The 24,348-nt window shown below is 42.9% G+C and overlaps 1 protein-coding gene across 4 annotated transcripts in view; it reads left to right on the top strand.

Moving 5' to 3' along the window:
- The window catches only part of GTF2H1 (general transcription factor IIH subunit 1), a 412,621-nt gene that overhangs the window by 313,788 nt on the left and 74,485 nt on the right, over window positions 1-24,348 (top strand). For all 4 annotated transcript variants that reach the window (XM_085648057.1, XM_085648055.1, XM_085648058.1 and 1 more), the window contains exons 12-13: window positions 13,057-13,147; window positions 23,488-23,603. In XM_085648057.1, coding sequence (XP_085504183.1) covers window positions 13,057-13,147; window positions 23,488-23,603 — 207 coding nt within the window. The remainder of the gene's footprint in view (window positions 1-13,056; window positions 13,148-23,487; window positions 23,604-24,348) is intronic.

Here is a 24,348-nt window from a genome sequence, read left to right as displayed (position 1 = left end):
TACATTAGTAGGTAGTTATAGTTAGGGCCTAGTTTCCATAGGAAAATCGTTTTTTGATTTGCCAATATCTTTGGCGCCGTTTGACAAATCTTTGCAAAATTTTGAAAACTAAAGGGGCGCTGGGATCAGCTCCTGTCTTGAAAGTTTTGAGGTGATTCGTCAAGTGGGAGCCGAGAGAAAAAGGGGTTCCAAAACAAGTTTTCTCCATGTTAATTTCCATAGGAAATTTTGTTGCGGCTACACCACGAACTGTAGAATGGAATTACAACAAATTTGTCAGAGAGGTAGCTCTTGGTCCAGAGTGCACTCTTTGCTTTAAATTGTGTAAATCCGTTCAGTAGTTACTGAGAAAATAAATTAAAAATAACAAATATCTATCTGAGCACCTAGGAGGATGCGCAAACCCTCACAAGCTGACTTCTGATTGGCTGCCAACACTCCGAACCAGGAAGTGTTGCCAGCCATCTTGTGACTTGGTAAAACCGAGTCACTAGGCCTGCTCCGGGGGTCCCAAAGGGACCCCAAGGGCCAAAAAAAGCATTTTTTCCAAACAGTCAGCTGAATTAGCATTGGGTGCGCAAATCCAGCAGAGAAAATATTTTGTTTTAAAAAAGCAATGAAGCGTGGTCTCATGCGCTTTGTTTTCTTTAAGCCCCCGGGTGGGCCAGGTCCCGGGAGCAATGTGTGATAAATAAGCTTCATCCATTATGTGCGGGGGGAACGCAGCCCCGGGGACCACCACCTCCCTGGGGCTTGTAAAAAAAAAACAATGTGTGGTGAGTCCCCCCTCACGCTGCCCCAGGGACCGCCACCACCCTGGGACATTGTTCATTATGGGCGGGGGGGCCTCACGGGTCCCCGTGGGCCGGGGACCGCCAACTCCCCGGGGCATAAATTCAAATTATGAAGGGTGGGGAATGGGGCGTGGCCTGCTATAATAACTTAGCAATCCTGCTGTGTGGGACTTACTAGAGTTAATAGGAGGGGTAGTTGGCCCCTAAGGTTCATCTTCGGGGGGCCAACTACCCCTCCTGCTACCTCCAGTAAGTCCCACACAGTAGGATTGCTGAGAGGTCTTCGGAGACCACGCTCACCTTTCTTGCCTCTTTTTGTACCTCTGTTGGTTCTTTCTGCACTGCTCTTGCTTCTTTCTGAACTCTCATGCAAATTTCTGCACCCCTCTTGCCTCTTTCTGCACCCCTTTTACCTGTTTCTGCAGTTCTTACCTCCTTCTGCACCTCTCGCTTCTTTCTGCACACCTGTTGCTTCATTCTGCACTTCCCATGCTTCTTTCTGCACCTGTCTTGCTTCTTTCTGCACCCCTGTTGTCTTTCTGCACTCGTCTTCCCTCTTTCTGCACTTCTCTTGCCTCTTTCTGTACCTCACTTGCCTCTTTCTGCACCTTTTCTGCCCCTTTCAGCACATTTGTTGCCTCTTTCTGCACCTCTCTTCCCTCTGTCAGCACCCCTTTTACCTGTTTCTGCACCTCTCTTGCTTCTTTCTGCACTCGTCTTCCCTCTTGCTGCACTTGTTGTGCTTCTTTCTACACATCTGTTGCTTCTTTCAGCAATTCTCTTGCTTCTTTCTGCACTTTTCTAGCCTCTTTCTGCACCCCTCTTCCTGCACCCCACTTGCCTCTTTCTGCACCACCCTTGCCTCTTTCTGCGCCCTTTGTGCCCCTTTCAGCACCTCTGTTGCTTCTTTCTGTATTTCTCTTCCTTCTTTCTGCACCCCTCGTGCATCTTTCTACACCCTTCTCCCCTTCTCCTGCACGTCTCTTGGTTCTTTTTGCACTGCTCTTGCCTTTCTGCACCCCTTTTGCCTCCTTCTTTCCTCTGTTGTTTCTTATTGCACTGCTCTTGCTTCTTTCTGCACCTCCATGTAAATTTCGGCACCCCTGTTCCCTCTTTCGGCACCCCTGTTCCCTCTTTCGGCACCCCTGTTCCCTCTTTCGGCACCCCTGTTCCCTCTTTCGGCACCCCTGTTCCCTCTTTCGGCACCCCTGTTCCCTCTTTCGGCACCCTTGTTCCCTCTTTCGGCACCCCTGTTCCCTCTTTCGGCACCCCTGTTCCCTCTTTCGGCACCCCTGTTCCCTCTTTCGGCACCCCTGTTCCCTCTTTCGGCACCCCTGTTCCCTCTTTCGGCACCCCTGTTCCCTCTTTCGCGCACCTCTTCTGCCTGTTTGCGCACCTCTTCTGCCTGTTTGCGTACCTCTTCTGCCTGTTTGCGCACCTCTCCTGCCTGTTTGCGCACCTCTCCTGCCTGTTTGCGCACCTCTCCTGCCTGTTTGCGCACCTCTCCTGCCTGTTTGCGCACCTCTCCTGCCTGTTTGCGCACCTCTCCTGCCTGTTTGCGCACCTCTCCTGCCTGTTTGCGCACCTCTCCTGCCTGTTTGCGCACCTCTCCTGCCTGTTTGCGCACCTCTCCTGCCTGTTTGCGCACCTCTCCTGCCTGTTTGCGCACCTCTCCTGCCTGTTTGCGCACCTCTCCTGCCTGTTTGCGCACCTCTCCTGCCTGTTTGCGCACCTCTCCTGCCTGTTTGCGCACCTCTCCTGCCTGTTTGCGCACCTCTCCTGCCTGTTTGCGCACCTCTCCTGCCTGTTTCTGCACCTCTTTCTGCACCTCTTTTGCTTCTTTCTGCTCTGCTCTTGCTTCTTTCTGCACCTCATGCAAATTTCAGCATCCCTATTGCCTCTTTCTGCACCCCTGTTCCCTCTTTCTGCACCCCTTCTGCCTGTTTGCGCACCTCTTTTGCTTCTTTCTGTACCCCACTTTGCCTCTTTCTGCACCCTTTTATCCTCTTTGTGCACCTCTTGCTTCTGTCTGAACCTCTTGCCTCTTTCTGCATCTCTTTTGCTTGTTTCTGTTCTTCTTTTGCCTCTTTCTGTACCCCTCTTGCCTCCTTCTGCACCTCTGTTGCTTCTTTTTGCACTTCTTGCCTCTTTGTGCACCTCTGTTGCTTCTTTCTGTACTTCTCTTGCCTCTTTCTGCACCTGTCATGCCTCTTTTTGCACACACAGAACTCCTTTTAAACTGACCTCAGACTCAGCAGTGTACACATGCAAGTGCAGATAAGGACTGCTGGCCTCTAATATGCCATGCCCTATTATATGCTAGGGACTTCAAGCTAGTTTTAATCCCCCTGCCCTATTATTCATTAGGGCTTTACAGGGGAGGTCATGCCAATCACAGGGGTACTCCAACCCATAGTGTACCCTAGTATATGTAGGTGTTTTCACTATATTCTAAGTGTCTTTCAGCATAGCACTGGCTCCGGGCCTGGTTAGGCAGAGGCCAGGGTCAGTCAATTACCACCAGTACCAGTCAGCGAAAAGTTGGGTGCCCAGGGCACAGGATGACTTTGCAACAAGGCCTCTTTCTGCACCTCTGTTGATTCTTTCTGCATATCTCTTGCTTCTTTCTGCATATCTCTTGCTTCTTTCTGCACCTTTCTTCCTCTTTCTGCACATGTCCTAACTCTGTAGGCATAGTTAGAAAGTAACATTTAAAAAAAACTTAGAAATTCACTGAAACAACCACAGGTTGCAGGGATGTTATAGTTAGAAATTTTCATTTAAAAACACCTTAGAAATTCACTGAAAAAAAAATAGGTTTCAGGGAGGGTATAGTTAGTTGGACATTTCACTCGTACAAAACCAGAGTAATTAGGCCGTTATAGTTAGTTGAGCTAACTATAACTTGCGCCTTCGCAATGCACTGCTGATGACATCACATATTACATCATTCATGACCTGGTCAGTGACATCACTGATGACCTCATCCACGTGATAATCTGATGCACCTTCTCACACCCTATTATAATTTTTGATACACCCATTCTAAAATACAGACTACCATTTTCAAAACCATAGACACACCAATACCAGTTACTACATACCCACTCACTGATGCCTAGGTCTACCCACACATCCAGTCATTCACCTATACAGTCACTCATACGTGCAATCACTCATCAATATAACACTATCATATGCACTCATACACCTATACAGACACTGACACACCGCCACTCATTCAGAGTTACTCACACACGTGTCAGTCATGCAGAGAATCAATCACACTCCCATTTACTCACCTTTACAGTTATACACAGACCACCTCACTTATTCATACAGATACACATACTTACTCTCTTATACAATCACTGATACAAGCACACACTCCTACATACAGCCACTCTCACAATCACTCACTCTCACATAGTCATTTATATACTCGAACACTCACATATACTGCCTTTCATATATGTAGTTACTCACACATGTACCACTGAGACATCCATTCACTCACCAACACACCCATACAGTCAACTACCCATACAGCACTCTTGAACCCATACACCCAGTGAATCACCCACTCTCACATATATGCAGTCACACACCCCTCACCCGCCCAGACACTCAAGCACCCATACAGATACTCAGACAACCAATCAATGACCCATATAGACACTCGTGTAGCTACTCACCAACCCATGCAGCTGCTTATTTACCAACTGACAGCCTGATACAGACATTCACACAGTTTAGTCACTAACCCATGCATTCAGTAAAACCCGTTTAATCACTCACTTATAGAGTCAGTCACACACCTACTAAATCATCCATTCAGACACTTATACACCCACTCATTCTTCAATACACCTTTGCATATATAAAACCTATTTAAACTTTACAGGATCAGTCGCTGGATGATGTAATCCGTGATGTCACTGACCAACTCATGAATGAATGTGACGCCATCACATAGCTCCACTAACTATAACAGACAAATTATAACGTCCCTGAAACCTATGTTTTTTTCAGTGAATTTCAAAGATTTTTTTAAATGCTAATTTCCAACTAGAAATATATATATATGTGTGTGTATATATGTGTATATATATATATATATATATATATTACCTACTGGCGGTCGCCAGTAGGTAGTTATAGTTAGGACCCCTTTTCCATAGGAAAACCTCAACATTCTATTTTGAATAACTTTGGCGCCGGTCGACGAATCCTCGCGAATTTCTCAAAATAGGTGGGGCGCTACGCTCCGCTCCTACCCTGAAAGTCTCGGGGGGATTCGTCAAGCGGGGGCTGAGATAAAAGGGGGGTCCCAAAACGCGTTTTTCCCATGCATTTTTCCATAGGACCTTTAGAACGAGCTACAGCCCGAACGGCTGAACAGAATTACTAGAAATTTGGCAGAGAGGTAGTCCTCAGGTCAAGGAAGTGCCTTTTGTAGGTTTGGTGTAAATCTGTTCAGTAGATCCTGAGAAAATAGCCTTTAAATCAATATATATATCTGTGGAAGCTTACGGTGCGCTTACCGTGCGCTTACCGTAAGCTTACCGTACGCGCACGCCGGCGTGCGCGAGCGCGATTCTGATTGGCTGTTAGATCTTAGTAAACATTCGAATCGGTCGAAACCAGGAAGCGGCGGCCGCCATTTTCTCTCTCGAACTGTCAGGGGGGTGAATAAAAAAGGTGGATAATGTGAAAAGGGGGCAGGCTCGACAGTTCCTGACCCCCTAGCCTTGGTCAGGGGGTCCCAGAAGGACCCTCAAGGGCAAAAATTTTAAAAAATTATTTTTCGAAAAATCGCCGTATGCGCGTAGCGTACGCGCACGGCGACCTGCGAAATTACGCGTACCGTGCGCGCACGGAAAAAAAAATTTTGCGAAAAGGGAAGCTTAAAAAAAAATAAAAAAAATTGTGAGGTAAGGTTGGCTCTTATAAGAGCCGTTGGGTTCATACAGGGATGGAGGAAAGAAAGAATGGGAGTATTATGAGCGTCTACAAACATGCTGGTCTATCTTATTGTTAATAAGGGGAAGACTGACCTCCCCAAAAACAATAAGACCACCACATTTTGTACACCTCATTTCAACACTCGCAAATTGAGGGTTGATGTCCAAAGGAAAAGAAGAAGGTGATGCTCCAACAACAGAGGAAGGGCTTAGCTGAGCTGCCGATGATGTACTCGGCTGAGCATCTGAGGCTGGGCTCTGGTGACTTACTGAAGAGTTTTCTCCAGTATGTCGAGCAAAGGTCCTTGGGTGTTTGTCCTGAAGGTGTCTCATCATAGAGTGATTTCCAAAGGAATATTTCCTACTTGGATTTCCTCTTGATAAAACACGATCACAAAGTATGCAAGTGACCTTTGGAGCATTGACCTTTTTCTCCCCCTCTGGAAAAGTGAAATACTCCCATACAAAAGAAGTCTTTTGTTTCCTCCTTCTCTGGATCATGGTGGTGCTGCTGGCCTCACTCTCAGAAGAGCTCTGCTGTTCTGCCATTGTATCCCAATGTCAATCCAGCTCCTGCTCCTAGAGAATCACAAGCAGAAATGAGGGGAATGGGTGTGGTGTGGGAAGAATCTGGAACTGAAAGTAGTATCAACCAATGAAAAGTGTTCTTTCAAGCAGTAAAGAGGGGAATGGGTGTGGTGTGGGAAGTTTCTGGAAGTGAAAGTAATTTCAACCAATAAAAAGTGTTCTTTGTAAGTCACATGGCCTACCGTGCGCGCACGTGACGCTTACGGTGCGCTTACGCAGCGCTTACGTCACTTTCGCGCATGCGCATTACACGCCCCTGCGTAACCGCGACGTTGCTTCCGGGTGTACGCGTACGGCACGCACGTATCACGTATCGCGCATGCGCATTACACGCCCCTGCGTAACCGCGACGTTGCTTCCGGGTATACGCGTACGGCACGCACGTATCACGTAGGCGCGCTGCACTAATTACGTCCAGAGCGCGTAGCGTCAGCTTACCGTACGCGTATTTTATAAGCGCGTAGCGTCAGCTTACCGTACGCGCACGGAAAAAAATGCATAAAAAAAAACCTTTCGATAATGCAGGATATAGTACATAAATTATTAAAAAAAGGCTTACAAAAAATGAAAAAAAAAAAATTGCATTAAATTAAAATAAAAATATAAAAACGAAAAAAAAAAAACACTATCCACATTGACCCCACCCCCTGTGCTTTTGGTGGCGTTAAGTGGGCGCGCACGCCACGAATGGCGTAAAGTAACTTAGCATTTAAAAAACCGTACAAATTCACTGAAAAAACCATAGGTTTCACACACGTTATAGTTAGGAATTAGCATTTAAAAAACCTTGCAAATTCACTGAAAAAAGCATAGGTTTCACACATGTTATAGTTAGCGGAAATTTTACTGATAAAAAACCAGTGAAATTCCCCCGTTATAGTTAGTGCAGGCAACTATAACTCACGCGACCGCAATCTTCTGCTGATGACATATGTGTCTTTATGAAAAAAAAATATTTGTAATATATGTATAGCTAAAAATGTATGGAAGAAGACATGGGCAAATAAGTGTCTAAATACAGTATTAGCATCAGCAGAGGATTGCGGTCGCGTGAGTTATAGTTGCCTGCACTAACTATAACGGGGGAATTTCACTGGTTTTTTATCAGTAAAATTTCCGCTAACTATAACATGTGTGAAACCTATGGTTTTTTCAGTGAATTTATATATATGTGTGTGTATATATATATATGTGTGTGTGTGTATATATATCACTGAAAAAAACATAGGTTTCACACATGTTATAGTTAGCGGAAATTTTACTGATAAAAAACCAATGAAATTCCCCCGTTATAGTTAGTGCAGGCAACTATAACTCACGCGACTGCAATCCTCTGCTGATGCTAATACTGTATTTAGACACTTATTTACCCATGTCTTCTTCCATACATTTTTAGCTATACATATATTACAAATATATTTTTTTCATAAAGACACATATGTCATCAGCAGAAGATTGCGGTCGCGTGAGTTATAGTTGCCTGCACTAACTATAACGGGGGAATTTCATTGGTTTTTTATCAGTAAAATTTCCGCTAACTATAACATGTGTGAAACCTATGGTTTTTTCAGTGAATTTGCAAGGTTTTTTAAATGCTAATTCCTAACTATAACGTGTGTGAAACCTATGGTTTTTTCAGTGAATTTGTACGGTTTTTTAAATGCTAAGTTACTTTACGCCATTCGTGGCGTGCGCGCCCACTTAACGCAGTTCGTTCCGTGCGCGCACGGTGCGCTTCGCGCACCGTGCGCGCACAGTGAGCACGCGGTGCGCTTCGCGCACCGCGCACCCACTTTACGCAGTTAGTGCCGTGCACGCACGGTGGGCACGCGGTGCGCTACGCGCACCGCGTGCCCACGTTACGCTAGATGGGCCATGTACGCACGATGCGCTTCGCGCACCGTGCGCACATGGAGGACATATGATGCACTTTGTTTTTAAAGGTAATATTTTAATTTTTCGCAATAGTTACAAGCCAGGCACAAATGGTGCCCTTCGGGCACCATTTGCACACTGGGTGGAGAGAGTGTGGATAATTTTTTTTTTATATATATATTTTTTTTAATATTTTCGTTTTTCACTTCTGTGATAAGCCATGCACAATTGGTGACCTTCGCACACGGGGTGGGGTTAGTGTGGATAATTTTTTTTTTTATATATATTTTTACCGTACGCGTACGGTAAGCGTAATCGGCGAAATTAGCGAAACAATAAAAATTCCGTTTTTGGCCTTGGGGGATCTTTGGGGACTCCCTCTACATGGCTATGTGTGTGGGAGCTGTCAAAACAGCCCCTTTAAATGTTTTTGTGCTTTGTTTGTTAATCATCTCTCTCAGTGCGAGAGAGAAAATGGCGGCCGCCGCTTCCTGGTTTCGGCCGATTCGAATGTTTACTAAGATCTAAGAGCCAATCATAATCGCGCTCGCGCACGCCACCGTACGCGTACGGTAAGCGTACCGTAAGCGCACCGTAAGCTGGCTCAGATATATATATTGATTTAAAGGCTATTTTCTCAGAATCTACTGAATAGATTTACACCAAACCTACAAAAGGCACTTCCTTGACCTGAGGACTACCTCTCTGCCAAATTTCTAGTAATTCTGTTCAGCCGTTCGGGCTGTAGCCCTGTCTAAAGGTCCTATGGAAAAATGCATGGGAAAAACGCGTTTTGGGACCCCCCTTTTATCTCAGCCCCCGCTTGACGAATCCCCCCCGAGACTTTCAGGGTAGGAGCGGAGCGTAGCGCCCCACCTATTTTGAAAAATTCGCGAGGATTCGTCGACCGGCGCCAAAGTTATTCAAAATAGAATGTTGCGGATTTCCTATGGAAACGTGGTCCTAACTATAACTACCTACTGGCGACCGCCAGTAGGTAATATATCTCATACGTTCTTGGAAAAGCTGTTGTTCTTAGGTGGAGAGCCTTGCTGCAGCCTGTACCGATGGATCAGCATACATTGCCTTTCTTGCCCGGCTATACCATGCTAGCTTATGTGTGGGTTTGCACAACTGATGCCTGTTCTGCTTCTGACGTGTATATCAACAGCAGCGGTGTCTGGGTGCTACAATCAATTACATTTTCTTGTAAGAACCACATTTTCCAATATGATGGCCCTCATGATTTATTGCACAATCAATTTTCTGTTTAGAAAACAATTACAAACATTTATCACGTCTTTTTTGAAGGGCATCTTTTGTTTTTTCTTCTTTACACATTTTACATTGATAATTACACAAACTCAAACAATGACATTTAAAAGAAAAAACACAATTATGGAAAAGACCAGTCCTTCAACATAAGAACAAGACACCTGGCTGATTACATATTTTTCAATCAATCACACTATGCATCCTGCCGGTGTACACAAGTGGGGATTTGGTGTTGCAGGAACAGGCTGTTATGCCAAATTTCCTAATTTCAGATTTTATATTAAATGGTTATCTTCCCCCAACCAACGGGGTCAACGGGTTTCGAACCCTTCACGATTTCTTGGGATCTCCTCAGGACTGGGACTGGATCAATGCTGGAAAAATGTGACATGAAACATAGTTTTAGAATTTTACTCTAATCCCTATTTTAATCCACTTCAAAGTCATAAATACCGGGAGCTTTACCTTGCTCTTGGATGTTGTTAAGCGAAGTCTGCTGTGGTTTTGTTCAATGTGTTTCAAAGTTTAACTACTCAATCTGTGTTTGAGCCAATATCTCGAAGAAAGTCAAATCTGGGTTTCAGCTAATCATATATTGCACATTAGCGTACTACTTTCGTGAGAGAATTTTCAGTGAAGCTGGAGGCATCCCTTATTTCAGCTGTTATGTATTAACTTATGTTACCCTAACATTGCCAAGTGCGAAAAAAAGACTTACCTGCGCATTAGTGTTTGTCCGTGTATTTCAGTTGTTGGACGTTGTATTTTCAAGACCTGCGTGTCTGAAACGTTAAAACAATGTGTAACTACTGATTGCCTTCTTGAGCCTTGCAGTGTTCGGCTGCACGCATTCATGCCGCAATTTCACTTGCATTTAATTGCGGATGGCTTTACTCCTTTCCGCAGTACAATGTGTGAAGTTTCAAAGACAGGCGTGTCTGAAATAATCGAAACAATGTATCATTCGTGGTCGTGTTCATGACCAAAGACTGGCTGTGTGCATTCCTATCGTAGCGGATTTGCTACTTGCCTTACGGAATGAATTGTGTCAGTTTAATTTCTCCTCTGCTTCTCATTAGATCGGTGGCATTCATAGAACGCGGAAGTTGAGGTGAGGAACGTGCATTTGGGCATTTCTAAAAAAAAAAAAAAAAAAAGGCATATGGATTGACGTGCCCGTTGTATGCTGGGATCAGTAGTCCATGTCTAAAGTAGATATGTTGTTCGATGTCGGATATTCCATTGCATGGTTTCTTCATGTATTTTAAACGGCATTTCTCAACTACGGAGCATAGATTGCAGTACTCTGTAGTATGAGGTGATCAGTGGACAGTCTCTTTGACAGTGTTGTCTTTGATCGTTTTAGGATTAATTCATTGTATAGTCTCCTCTTGTGACCATTTTGGTTGACTGTCACAATCTGTTGATCTGTCCTTTTCGTTCAAGCCGCAAACCGCAGCATTGAATTTCATTATCAAATGCGCTTCTCTTCTGGTTAATAAAATTTCAAGATCACCACCTCTTGGGTTTTGCTTGATGACACTAAGGATTGTCCAATTCAACTCCTTCTCATTGTGATTTATTTCTTGTAAATGGCTCACTAACGGTGCACTCATGACTTTGTTCTTTATTCTGGTGTGGTGTTGCGCTATTCTTTGTCCGATCTCCTAGGTGGTTTTGCCTACGTACATTTTGGAACATGGGCAAATGATTGTGTAAACCACATTCCTGGTTTTCCAGTTTGAAACATCGTTGGATTTCCATTGTTCTAGGCCATTTGTGTATACAGATCCCTCAATGGTGGAACTGCAAGCTGAACAATTACCACATTTATGATGTCCTTGAATGGGTTTTAAATTCTGAAATGAACGGAGGTTGTCTGGTCTTTTCTGTTGTTCGTCTGAGGCTCTTGTAATGCGTTGTCCGATACTGGTGTTCTTTTTTAAGGCAAACAGTGGTAAATCAAAGCCATTATCCATTCCTCTGAGATACCAGTTCTGGCGAATGATCTTTTTTTTAACGCATTTGTATGTGGGCCAAATGTTGACACGCATACCAATCTGTCCATTGGGGTTTGGGACTTTTTGCGCAACAGCTCTTCTCTTGATGTGAACTAGGCCCTTTTCTGAGAGTGCTTCAGTAGTTTGTGTGGATAACCCTGCTCTTTCAATTTGTCCATTAAGGTGTGAGAATGGAAGTCGTAGTCCTCTCTTCATGTGCAGTTGCGTCTCACTCTTAAAAACTGACCATACAGTAAGTTGTCATTCAAACTTTTAGGGGGGGGGGGACTTTTGAAGTGCAAGGCAGTGTTCTTGTTGGTGGGTTTTGTGTATAGAGTGGTTAGTAGTCCCATGCCTGACGGTCTGACCTCTACATCGGGGAACGTGAGACTTGTTTGGCTGGGAGTCAAGCTGAATTTGATGTCTTGATTTCCGTCTTTCAGCCAATTATGGAACTTAAAGAGATGTCCCTCATTCCCTTTCCAGATGCACCAAATGTCGTCGATACCATTGTTATATATGATTGCCGAATGGATTATTGTATACATATTTATCCACGTACCTCACCATGTACAGCACCGCCATTTCTGGGGCAAAGGGACATCCCATCGCTGTCCCCTTGATCTCGACGAAAAAATCGTTCTAAAACTTGAAGTAGTTCTTTTTTTAGTGCCAATGACACCAGGCTTAGAATGAAATGTCTGTACTTGATGTGGAACCTCTCTGCTTTCCAAATAGAATTCAAGGGCTCCTTGTGTGTCTTGAGGAATTTTTTGTATAGCACGTCTGTATGGCAGTCTATGCTTACACTCCCAATTCCCCACCCTTCCTTCTATGTACGGAAGCTCTGTCCTAATTGTGAGGCAACTTTGTTCTATTACATGTCCTGTCTGTATCTTGCATGCAAAAGAAGCTTTCAAATGTGCCCCCTCTGCTGAACATGCTCTTTGTATGTGATGTTAACCACGGACGCTGGCTACACAGTACCAGTTCTGTGTGTGTGTGTGCAACCTGTGAAAAATGTTTTATTAAGCTAATACCAAAACTATTAGTTTCTTCGAGTTTTTATTTATTGCACTAGCATCTGGTATGAAAATCTCAGTGGTCAAGTTTGAATTTCACCACATATGAATCTGTATCCGACGGTTACTTTAATATTGATTGAGATCAGTATTCAGCCTCCTAAATTGATATCGATTACTAAATTCACATAGATTTCTCAGTGTTACAATGTAAAATGTTATGCAAAATTTGCCATTCTGTGAAAGATACCAGGACTGGGTAGATAGATGTACAGGTGAATATGTAATTAAGTCTTCTTCATCACCCCATCTCTTATTTATCAATCACTTTATAATTTTCTGTCCATAGAAGGAATAGATGAACTCCAAAGACTGGTGGGAGACCCATTGGCAGTCTGTGTTTTAATGCTCTTCCTTTATCTGTAAAAAGCTTTTTTTCTTTTCAAAACAGCTTTGTGTCCATTGTAATTATGTGTCTTTATATTTGAACATGTTCTGAAATAGATTGAGTTGTAAGATCTTTTTCATTGCTTTCCAGGTTCTCTCGAGTAGTGCTGCTAGCAGTACAATTTCAGCCCTGTCACCTGGAGGAGCCTTAATGCAGGGTACAACACAACAAGCCATAAACCGTAAGTACAGCACAATCTACAGTTAACTTTGACACAAAGTTCCATTAATGGGCCTATTTTAATCCGCAGGCACATCCATGGAGAGGTAAAATGTAAGACTGTATGCAAAAAGCGACTTTAAATTTAATTCTCAAGAAATGATTTTTCAGTAATGCAGTACTTGCTGTTGGAAATGTATTTCTTTCTATCCCATTGACCTGTTTTGAGAAAAAAAGCAGATCATAACTGTGCACTGCAGGACTGTAGGTCAGAGTACAGGCAAATTGGTAGTTGATTATCGTACAGTTTATCTTCCTTGTTGAAATCCTCATTATCTCTGGACGTATATTACCTGCCCTCAGGAAAGTAGATGAAGAATGTTTGGATCCAATCCATTCTTTTTTAAATTCCTGAGTTTGTTACATTAGACGTGACATGCAATTCAAAATGTTTAACATCAGTATTAAATATGCATGGAAGTTTCACACCACCCACAAATTGTTACATTTTGAAGAGTTTTGTGTTGATTGAACATTGCGATTGTACTCCTTCAGTGGTCACTGTGTTAGTGATCGTGTTTTACTGTCCACATAGATCATTCATGTCTTCCTTTCCTCTATACCCAACATATACTATTTCTTCCATCTTCACATTTTATTTTAGTCCATCCAATGTTATCCAACCTCCCCATACCTTTTTGAACTTTTTAGAAAATTCTCTTCCTATTTAGACTACTCTTTTGATGGCCATGCACAAATCCATGTTCCAGGTCAATTCCTTTTGCTTTGAGGTTGTATTTCCCCATCATTATGTCATCTCGCTGTCCAACTATTAGTCCTGAGTGTACATATTTCCTGGTAGCGGTTACAATTTTGGTTTTCCCATATGCCTATTAGGATCATGGGTGTGTCCAGACTCATTTTCTCTCTAATTACTAAATTCATTTCACAGCTTGAGTCCTTTATTCCTTCACTACTGGGCATTCCCATAGTTGGTGTTAGAATTTACTAGTCAAAACGCATACCCGCATGCATGTCTCGGTTAGAATGAAATTGAATGTTTTTGTTGTGCCCTTGAGATGTATATTCTGTGTAATATTTTTAGTTAGACTAGGCAGAATGCTGATCTCCCCAGCACCCCCAATGGGGGATGCATTATGACCTCCTCCTAGTATGCATCCTCCATGTGTCCCATGTCATCCTACCATTGGGATTTTAGTTCTGCAAGTTCCTTTGTGATACTATTAATCAGTTTGGTTTATATTGAGGATATCATCTTTTTTTTATTCATCTTGAACTCCAGGGGTTTATTTTTTAGGGTACTTCCCAGTATTCATTGATCCTTTTTGATACATGACCTCTAGGCTTGCTGGAGTTGTTTGTATTTGAATGTCTGACGTGCTGAGGGAAAATTAAATTTGTAATTTGCTAAATTACTTGATGATCCACACCTGCCATATCTCCCACCAACCCCCAAGGTAGATATGCCCTGTCGTCCATTCTTTGGATGTTCTCTAGGGTACTTACTCTTAGGAATCTAGATCCCATCCAGAACGTTATTCTTGGTGTCAGTGATCACCTCCCCCTTGTCTGTCTGGTACTGCCATTTTGAATTTGAATGACTTGTCTTGTGACAAGCATTCTTCCCTCCCCAGTCAACTCCATATAGTTCATCAGTTTATCCCCTCTCCCCATTGCTTGCTGGATTGTTTGTGAGGCTGATTCTTCCTGCGGGACAATCGCCTATTTATTCACCACCAGTAGATGATGCACCTTTATATATTTTCTCACATTTGTTATGTGATGCCACCTTAGGTTATCTTTTGTAATGGTCTCCGCTCTAGCTTGAGTGATCCACCATTCCATTATAATCAAACAAGCTTGTCTAGTTTTTTAAATAAACACCCTAGCTCTACCCACAGAGTTCTGTAATATTCACAAGAACCTTGGGAGGACGGTCATTTAAAATGACTGCCCTTCCCACCAGTAACAGAGGCATTAATTCCCAGTGACTGTTTTCTGAGTTTAGTTTGTGTAGTAGGAGATGGACATTGTCCCAGTAGAACTTACTAGGTTCCATTGATACCCATGTTCCTAAAAACCTAGTATTCCTTCTGTATTGTCGACAGTTACTGTATCTCTATCGCTGGTGACCATACACATAATGTGAACACTTGGGACTTCTCCCAGGTAATGCAGAGGTTGGAGTATCTTTCATAGACCTTTAATATGTGGTCTAGTCTCTGCATCTAGTTGTATGGATTGGCCAAATATAATAGTATATCATGTGTGTAGAGTGGTACAGCTCATCCTGTGCTTCACATCATTTTCCGCATCTTATCCATTCCTTATCCACGTAGTGGGTGGATCAATTTTAAAAGAGAGCAGTTAGGATGAGGGGGGCAACTCTGTCTAGTGCTTCCCTGTATTTTGATTAGTCTGGCTTGTGTGCAATTAACCTTTACTTTAACCAGAGTGGTATTGCACAAACGTCTGATCAAAGACATCATGTTTGTCCCAAATCCTCTTTTTTCCAGTACAGAAGACTCAAAGGCCTTGTCACCATCTAGTTACACTACAGCAAGCGGTTTGGATACTTGTTCAGCATATGCTAAAACATTCTGAAGCCTTTCCAGACAGAGTCTTTGCAGTCTATAAGCGACAAGGCCTGACTGTTCAGAATGAACCAATGTGGTGATTATCGGTAGGATCCTAAATTTGATTGATATGATTTATGCATTTAAAAGATGCGCGAATGCCCGGGGGCGTCTTGGCACTGAGGTCGTGTTAACCAGTTAAGGGTGCCAAGGTGGTGTGCAGAACATGTTAGTTGGTGAAAAGCCACATTTTTAGAGACTTCCTGAAGGATAGCAGCATAGGCGACAGGTAGAATGTTCCGTGTTTTGACAGTCCCTAACAGAAAGCTTCTTCCACCCCAGCATGCTTTCTTGAACCTGGGTACTTGTAGGACTTTACTATGTGCAGATCTTAAACTTCTCGCCAGGACATACCAATTCAAATGAGTCCTCCAGAATAGAGCTTTGAAGGCTAAGCATTGGGATTTGAATGTAATCCTTTTGTCCACTGGGGAGCAGTGAAGGGCTCTTAGGCCGTGGGAAACAGGCTGGAACCTATGGATATCCAATAATATTCTGGCCTATTCCCTATTGTTTTAGCCGAGAGGTTGGTCTCATTATTAATAGGTAGTGGTCGCCTCGGAATCCATGTTGAATTGGAGATACACGGGAAACATGCCAAAATAACTCCAGTCACTCATGGTACATTACTGGTTTCCGTCGGAAGAGCCTTTTGAGCACACACTTATTTCGAATACCCCTGATGAAGGGTCCTTTTGACCCGAAATGCATTTTGGTTTGACTGAATTTAATTTGCAAGTGAATATCCGGATCTTCAGTTCCATGGGAGATTCATGCCAAGAATTTGTTATTGCTAATTAAATTGAAATGCATCCAACGTAGACCTCCAACGGACCGCTGTTTGCTGTGGGGGAGGCCGTGCAGAAGAGTTTAGGCTCAGCTGTGGACTAAAACTCCTATCATCCCCTGCACACGCCTAACGCTCTCATGAGCACGACATCGACCCCGGTCCCATGTAGACTGCCAAAGGACCGCTGTTTGCTGTGGTGGAAGCCGTGCAGAATCGTGGAGGCTCGGCTGGTGACTGCAACCCCCATCATCCCCTGCACACTCCTAACGCGCTCATAAGCGCAACGTCAACCCGCGGTGCGGACGTGCTCTGGCCAAGGGCAGGCCATTCCATGCTGGGAGGGGGCTGGGCTGCCCCCCCCCCCCCCTTCCCCCTTCCATCTAACATGTGAGATTCCAGCTGCCTAGGTGGCCCGGCTTTCGGCCTGCAGATGCGGAAACCACAGCTAAGCTCGGAGGTGAGCCTACTAATACTTTAGACTCCTTTTTTTTACTAAGGGTTACCGATGCACTGGATAAGGAGATTGAAACTGTTGAGCGTAGAGTCTCCATGGGGCATTTGGGGCCCCCGGCCAATCAAGTGAGCCTTTATCTAGCAAGACTCTATTGTAGCTGACACTTTAAAGCAAATACCAAAACCAGCTACTACTCGTTCAATACGATTGTTTCCCCGCGCAGAAAGCATAGTTCTTTCACCCCCGGTACCCTCAGAACCACCCACAAAGAAAACAAAAAGGGGTGGCGTTTAACCACGCCATCTTCTGCTGCTGTTCAAGATCCCATTATGATCTCTCTGCCCATCTCGGATGTCCTGATTTTAAACCGTTTTTAAACAGTCTAACCAGAATCGAGGCCAATATATAGACACTTCAGCAGAGGAAGGCCCAACACATTCCAATCTGCTTCATCCACGTGCCCCTCCACCAATTTTATGGTTAACCTGAGATCAACGAGAGTAGGCAATAACGGATGGCCTAAATGTTCTCACTTAGGAGGTATGACAGCAGGGGCCTCTATAACCCCTGGCCAACCTCCAACGCAGCGATTCAATCACTTGCCCCTTCAACCAGCTTTTATCAAACTTAATGCCTCATAGTTCCAGGGGACATCCAAGGGTCTGACATTGCCACCAACGAGACCTGATGGAGAGAATGCTTCGAAAAGAGGGGGCGAAATAGACTGCCATACGAGACTGGCCCTTCCTCTAACAGCTTGTCAATATGTTGTAATTCTGGCAAATGTTCCCAAATGACTTAGTACTCAAAAGGAAACCACAGACCAATTGATGTCCAAAGCAGTGGATTAGTGAACACGTAGGGGGGCCGGGGAAGAAACTCTCCCGAATCCTGATGGCAAGAAGGGTGGGCTGGATGGGGGACTCAAATAAATCCATTGGGGGGGGGGGAGGGACTGTGCGGTGGTTAAATTCAACTTGCACCAACTGGGTCAAACTTTTTAATTGACTTCCGACAGGGCCATCCATGCACACCCAAATGTTTTCGCTATTTCTGGGCTTTTTTTTACAAACGGGTTAGGACCATTCCCTGGGGACAAGGTCCTGTGGCCCCTCTGTCTCCCCAACCCTGAGCCCCAATCCCTTCCTTTGGACAACCCTTTATTGACTTTCCTACCCACAACCGATTTAATTTACTAACAGACTTAGAGGGCTGTGACTGACCGAGAATGAACAGGACTCCCACTACTGTTCAAAGCTGCATCATTTCAGGATCCGAAAGCCCCAAGCCACGATTACTTTATGAGATCAGACCGATCACGCTAAATTAATTACCTGGAATATTGCCGGATTTAGCTCCAAATTGTCAGACCCTGATTGGCTAAATTGTCACCATCTATGACCTGATCTGTTTCCAAGAAACATGGAAAACCAGGCCAAATAATCTAGATGGTTACTGCTCTTTCCACACCGCCCCCTTCCATCTAAATCAGGTAGTGCCAGGGGAGGGACTCTTACCTTGTTGAAAAACACCTTCAGTCTGGAAGTTTTGTCATATGTTTCCCCTTACTATCACCTACTACATTTAAAAGGCCCAGGTGGTAACACAGTCCTCTTAATTAATTTCTAAAAAAAATAACTTCACCCGCGATATGACTAAGGTTGTTGACCAGTTGGAAGGGGAAATTAATGTACTTTTTAATACTCTAAAACAGATCCTGAATATCCTGTGGGTGATCTTAATGTGCACTGTTGTAATTTTTCAAATTTAGTAGCATGTGGCATAACCGATGAGGATGGTGAGACGTTATTCCATTTCACACCTAACCCCTATGGAGATGTTCTGAATAGATTCCTTTTCATTAATCTAGAGATTCAGAATCCTATTGACTAAACCTCAGATACGCTACAAAACATATTTGGCACATCTACCCAGGGCTCATCTATTGACTTTATTAATTTCGAACCCTCTTAAAAAATCCATTTGCATTGTTGAAATTAAGTCTTATACCTTTAGTGATCACGCTGCCATTACCAGTAAGCTGGAATGGGTAGGAATCCATTCTTGGCAGTAGAGGCATGTCAAACCCACGATAGTACAGAATAATGGGATTATCCTTAAATGGGCTACAATAGACACAGCATACATCGTTCCTGTCGTGGTTGCAAATAGGTAAAACGACATTATGACCTGCCTAGAACCGGAATCCTATTCTACCCAGGTAACCACGGCCTCTGAATAGATATTATCTGAGATTAAAAACCTCCTAATTAGAAAAAATCCTACCGCCAAATCAGGTCCTAGATGGTTTGCTCATGCTTGTACTTATTCCCTATCAGCTTTACATCAGGCTCTTGGAGCTAAGCCTAGAGACATGGAATTAGTCAAGCTTCTCGGTCTCCGGTATAAAGAGGCCAGGAAGACCAGAATTGAAACCCTAAAGGAAGAAGCATGGGAACAATTGCACCTAGCTGCCATCTCAACTAATACCAGGGACTTCTGGAGAGTTATCAACGCTCCCTTCCTCAAACCATCCACTGGCCCGAGTCTGGATTGCCACGTGGATGAGGAATCTTGGGTTGCATACTTTTCCTTAATATTGGACCCAAAAGCTGAGGGAGTGACTATACATCGGGCAGCCACCTTCCCCTACAAAACCTCTCTTCACTTTTAATCATCATGTGATGAGAGGCCCTTAAAATCCTTTGCTCCAGCAATAGAGCCCTTGGCCCTGATGGTACTACGGTAGATTTTTTCACTGAGCACCTGGATCTATGGGGACCGGCGTTGACAAATGTTTTTAACACAGACCCTAGTGTGGGTCCTCCAGACTCATGGACGAAATCCATCTTAATCCCCATCCACAAGAAAGGAGATTAGTCCAAGGCCAAAAATTACAGACCAATTTCACTCCTGGATAGCACTGACAAGCTTATGGGTCGGGTTTTATTTATTGAACAGACTAGAGGAATGGGCCACTGGCAATGACGTCTTGATCCCTGTCCAATATGGTTTTAAAGGGGGGGATGGGCACCCAGGATCAGTGCCTCAATCTGTCTGTTAATTGCCACGTATACTCAAGCCAAGCAGGGCAAGCTATACTTGTATTTATGGACTTATCTGCAGCATTTGACTGCGTTGCACATCACCATCTATGAAGGATTATGAAAGAAATGGGTATCGATGAGGCATTTAGCCTCTTTACCAGGCAGCTTTATTCCTCAGCCTGTATCCGCTATGGGAGGCAAGGAGAGTGCACCAGGTCGTTTCCAATTAAAAGGGCATCCGACAGGGTTGTGTACTCGCCCCATTATTTTTTTCCCATCTATACCATTGGGATTTAAGCTCCCCTGTCAGACTCAACCCCAGATGTTCCCAAGATTAACAATGTACGCTCCCCAATTCTCCTTTACGCAGATAATGCTGTGTTAATAGCCTGCACGGGCCTATCCCTACAAAAGTTATTTGGCTCTAAAAACCAACGAGGCTAAGTCCTTCATTTTAACTACTGGCTGCAAGGTTCCAAGTTTTTATATAGCAGGCCAGAAAGTAGCTCAAACTGACATCTTCTCTTACCTAGGGGTGACCTTTGACAGACCACTAACTAGGTCCAATATGATTAGCACAAGGGCCTTATCGCTAGAAAAAAGCATTATTGCCCTATACTCTTTCATTAAAAAAACTGGGAGCGAAACCCATTGATATGGTTAAAGTTTACACTGACAAATCTGTTTCGGTAGCAACTTATGCGACAGGCATCTGGGGTTATTCTAACTCCTCAGCTCTCCAGATCATGTAGTACACTTTCTGTAAAAAACAAGTAGGCCAACCCCATGAGTTGCTCAAAATTTGTCACGCAGAAATGGATGTTCCATACATTAATGAATGATATAATTAGCCTGGCTCCAATCATTTTGTGAAATTCTATCTGGAGAAGAGAATCAGTCAACTTCACCCAAAAGTTAATAGAATACTTTTTCTCTCTGGAACATGTTCACTGGATTCCATGGATTACATATATCAAAAGTCTTTCTTCGGTTGGTTTAGAGCATTTATTTGTTTCACCAAACGATTGCTATAACATTTCAAAGCGGGAGATCAACACCCGTTTTCTCAAACAAAGGGCAAACGAAAGATTGAAAACTATTTAAAATCATCAGTAAAATCCTGTTTAGGGGGACCGATTGCCCAGGGAGGGACACCCCCATACTTACAGTGACAAACCCACTCCACAGATTTTATTTTTTTTACTTAGGTTTCGACTGAATTTTATCCCTTGTATGTTGGCTCATTCTTTGGCAATTTTCTCTATTCATGATCTCCCGTTCTGTCCCTGTGATGGTGTTTCCTCTCAATCAAATGCCTCTCATGCATAAATATGATTTTACACAGGGCCCTTGTTTGTTATTCCATGGCGTCTTTCCTATCTCTTTCATGGAAGACAGGCGATTGTACAATACCCAAGAATGAACTGTATTTTATTTATTTATTTATTTTAATGGTTTTTTTATACTGTATATTTTTATCTTTTCACTGGAAGACTAGCTGATTGCATGGTAATCATGAATGTGCTGTATGTTTTTAATGGATGTTCTTAATTGAGCTCCTAAAATTTTGTATTAGGATGGATGCTTTTATTCTTTACATTTGTACTTTTATGATCTTATTATATAAGTATTGAATAAAGTGAATTGACTGACAATAGGGAGATTGGATGTTAGGACAAACTGAGTTCTCTCCCTCTACTCTTTTTGTGGATTTTTACTATTCTTAAGTCTTTGGTTAACACAGATTCTTCTCACGTTACAATAAACATATCCATAATTGGTATTTGATTCTACAAGAACTCAATAGGTAGAATGTTCGATCCAAGAGCCGTGCCTGATTGTAGTTTCATTATTGCCGGTCCTACTTCTTCTGTGGTTCTCTTTCACCAGTTCAGTCTTTTGTTCTGTTGTCAGTCGTGGTGCCACATTGTCAAATACAAATATTTTTATTTTCTCAATTCTAAAGGAAAATTTTGATCTAGATGGCCCTAAAATAATCTACAAACGCATCTGCCAACTCTTGGTCTCCCTGTACCTGGGTTTCTCCCTGTCTCTTCATCTTACAGATTTTCCATTCTGTCTTCTTTACTTCATCATGCTAGTAGTTTCTCTGACTTGTTCCCGGTCCTTTATAGTCCTATCTGAGTGTTAAAGTATTGTGCTCTTGCCTCATTGGTGAGTTGTTTTCTAAATATTTCTCGTTGAGTTTATATTTGCCTTTATCTTTTCTCATTTGGATCCCTAGCTTCAAACCCGTCCAAATGGAGGAAATCCTTCTCCTTTTCTCTGTTTATATAGTTATTTCTCCTTCCCTGTTAATATCCATATCAGGTGGTCCCTAATTACTGGTTTATATGCTTCCCGTATTTAGGATCGGCAGGTTACTGATCCTATGTCTTCCTTGAAATAGACGTCTATGACAATTTTTTGCCTAATTCACCGCACTCTGATCAGTTGAATACCATGTATTTAGTCACCATTCTATGTTGTCATTTTTGTGGGATCTTAATGTCCCCAAGAACGGCAAATGGCCTAACATACCTCTTGCTAATTGAACTGTGTCAGAATCTGTGTGTATGTATACCTGCAATACATCTGAAGTCTTTCCTTCGGTCAGAGGCGTGGGACCAGGTGTAGAAGGAGAATATCCTGTGTCTTATTCTGTTCCTAAATCCTACTCATCAAACAAACTCACCCACTTTAATTGAAACACAGAATATTCTTAGCATTTGTTTGGACCATGATCAGGGAACCTGTAAAATAGCATTGCTCTGCCAGTTTGTTTTTTTGTTCCAGTACCCATTCTTTAAGGCTCCATTGCCCGTTGGAATAATTCTTATAATTGCAGGTAATTGCCAGGGGGCATTGCAGTACGCTCCACAGTGGAAATATATAATTTGTTGCATTTTGCAAGGTGAGATTTTGAGAGATAAACCATGGTCTAACACATCTGTGCCATGGCCTTTCTTAAAGCTTGTTTTCTTGTGTGGTGCAGCCTTTCCTGCGGTCTTTTCCGTTTGAAAATTATCACCTATCAAGTTTGAGAATCTAAAAAAGCCACACTGTAGAAGAATCAATGAAGATGCTCGTTCCAGTTTGCTTTATTTGCCAAATATAGTCCTCTCGCCTCTAGCTTTTCTGTCCCACTGTATGTTTTGGTTGACTTTCCACAGAAACACCTTTTCCATTTCCATTTCTTCCTTTTGTCAGTTTAGCTAGTTTTTTCTGGACTGTGGCATATGATTTGTACCACGAGGTATCGACGTACCCAACATGCTGCCATTAGGTAAGCCAATACAGCTAACAGTTAAAGTGATCTCCATTTAAGTGCTCTGTGCTTTGGGTGCCCTCTGTACTTTTAATGGGGTTGTGAGGCAGGCATTGGTTTAAAGGCCCATGTTTTTATTTCTGCAGAAATGGTCCCAAATGAAATTCAGTCTGAACTTAAACATCTGTATGTAGCAGTGGGAGAGTTACTTCGACACTTCTGGTCCTGCTTTCCAGTTAATACTCCATTCCTAGAAGAAAAGGTAAGGTGACTTTGTAAGTCTTTAATCCATGATTCACTTGTCATACTGGAGAATAATTAAATATCAAAAAGGTACTTGAGCTGATCCCACTGATGTGTTTTTTTTATTTTTTATTGAAAGACTTATTGAGTCACTCAGTTGTTTCTCTGAATTTTGCAACCGTATTAACACGTTTATAGCTTGAGTTTATGTACTATTTGCACACAATATTGAATCACTTTTTTGCGTTTAGTTTTGTTAACACACTTTTTCATATCTAGTGTAAGAGAACATGACAACGGTCTGCCGTTCATAGGATAGTCTGTTTGGTTTTGAACTGTTGGGGCAAATTTTGGACCTTCTGTGCAGCTTCATTATTCAGTTCAGTGTTTCCTACACAGACATTTACTCTGCTGAAAAAAACACAGGCTAGTGGTTTAGAGGGGAGTGGCACACTTGAATAATTAATTGTTGGAACAGTGTACTGGTTGATAGTGAAGAGAAGCTTATTACCATTTTTAGTTGTGTTGTGTGCACAAAGCTTGAAGCAAATAAAAGTTCAATTTATGCATTCATTATCTGTCCTCTCATGTAGGTGATAGATAAAATGTAATGCAAACTTTAGATACTTTTAATGATTAGCAATTGATAGTGTTAATAGGGCACATGTATTTGGTTGGTGCGGAATATCATGTTTGAGGTGAGCGATTTCATCGTTGGTGGAATATTTGTTATACATTTCTGTGAAGATGCTTTTTTAAAAGTC

The sequence above is a fragment of the Triturus cristatus genome, chromosome 3_2 (genome assembly GCF_964204655.1).
Source record: "Triturus cristatus chromosome 3_2, aTriCri1.1, whole genome shotgun sequence".
Classification (NCBI taxonomy): domain Eukaryota; kingdom Metazoa; phylum Chordata; class Amphibia; order Caudata; family Salamandridae; genus Triturus; species Triturus cristatus.
The sequence above is the reverse complement of the archived record's forward strand: the minus strand, read 5'-3'. Positions and strand labels throughout refer to the sequence as shown.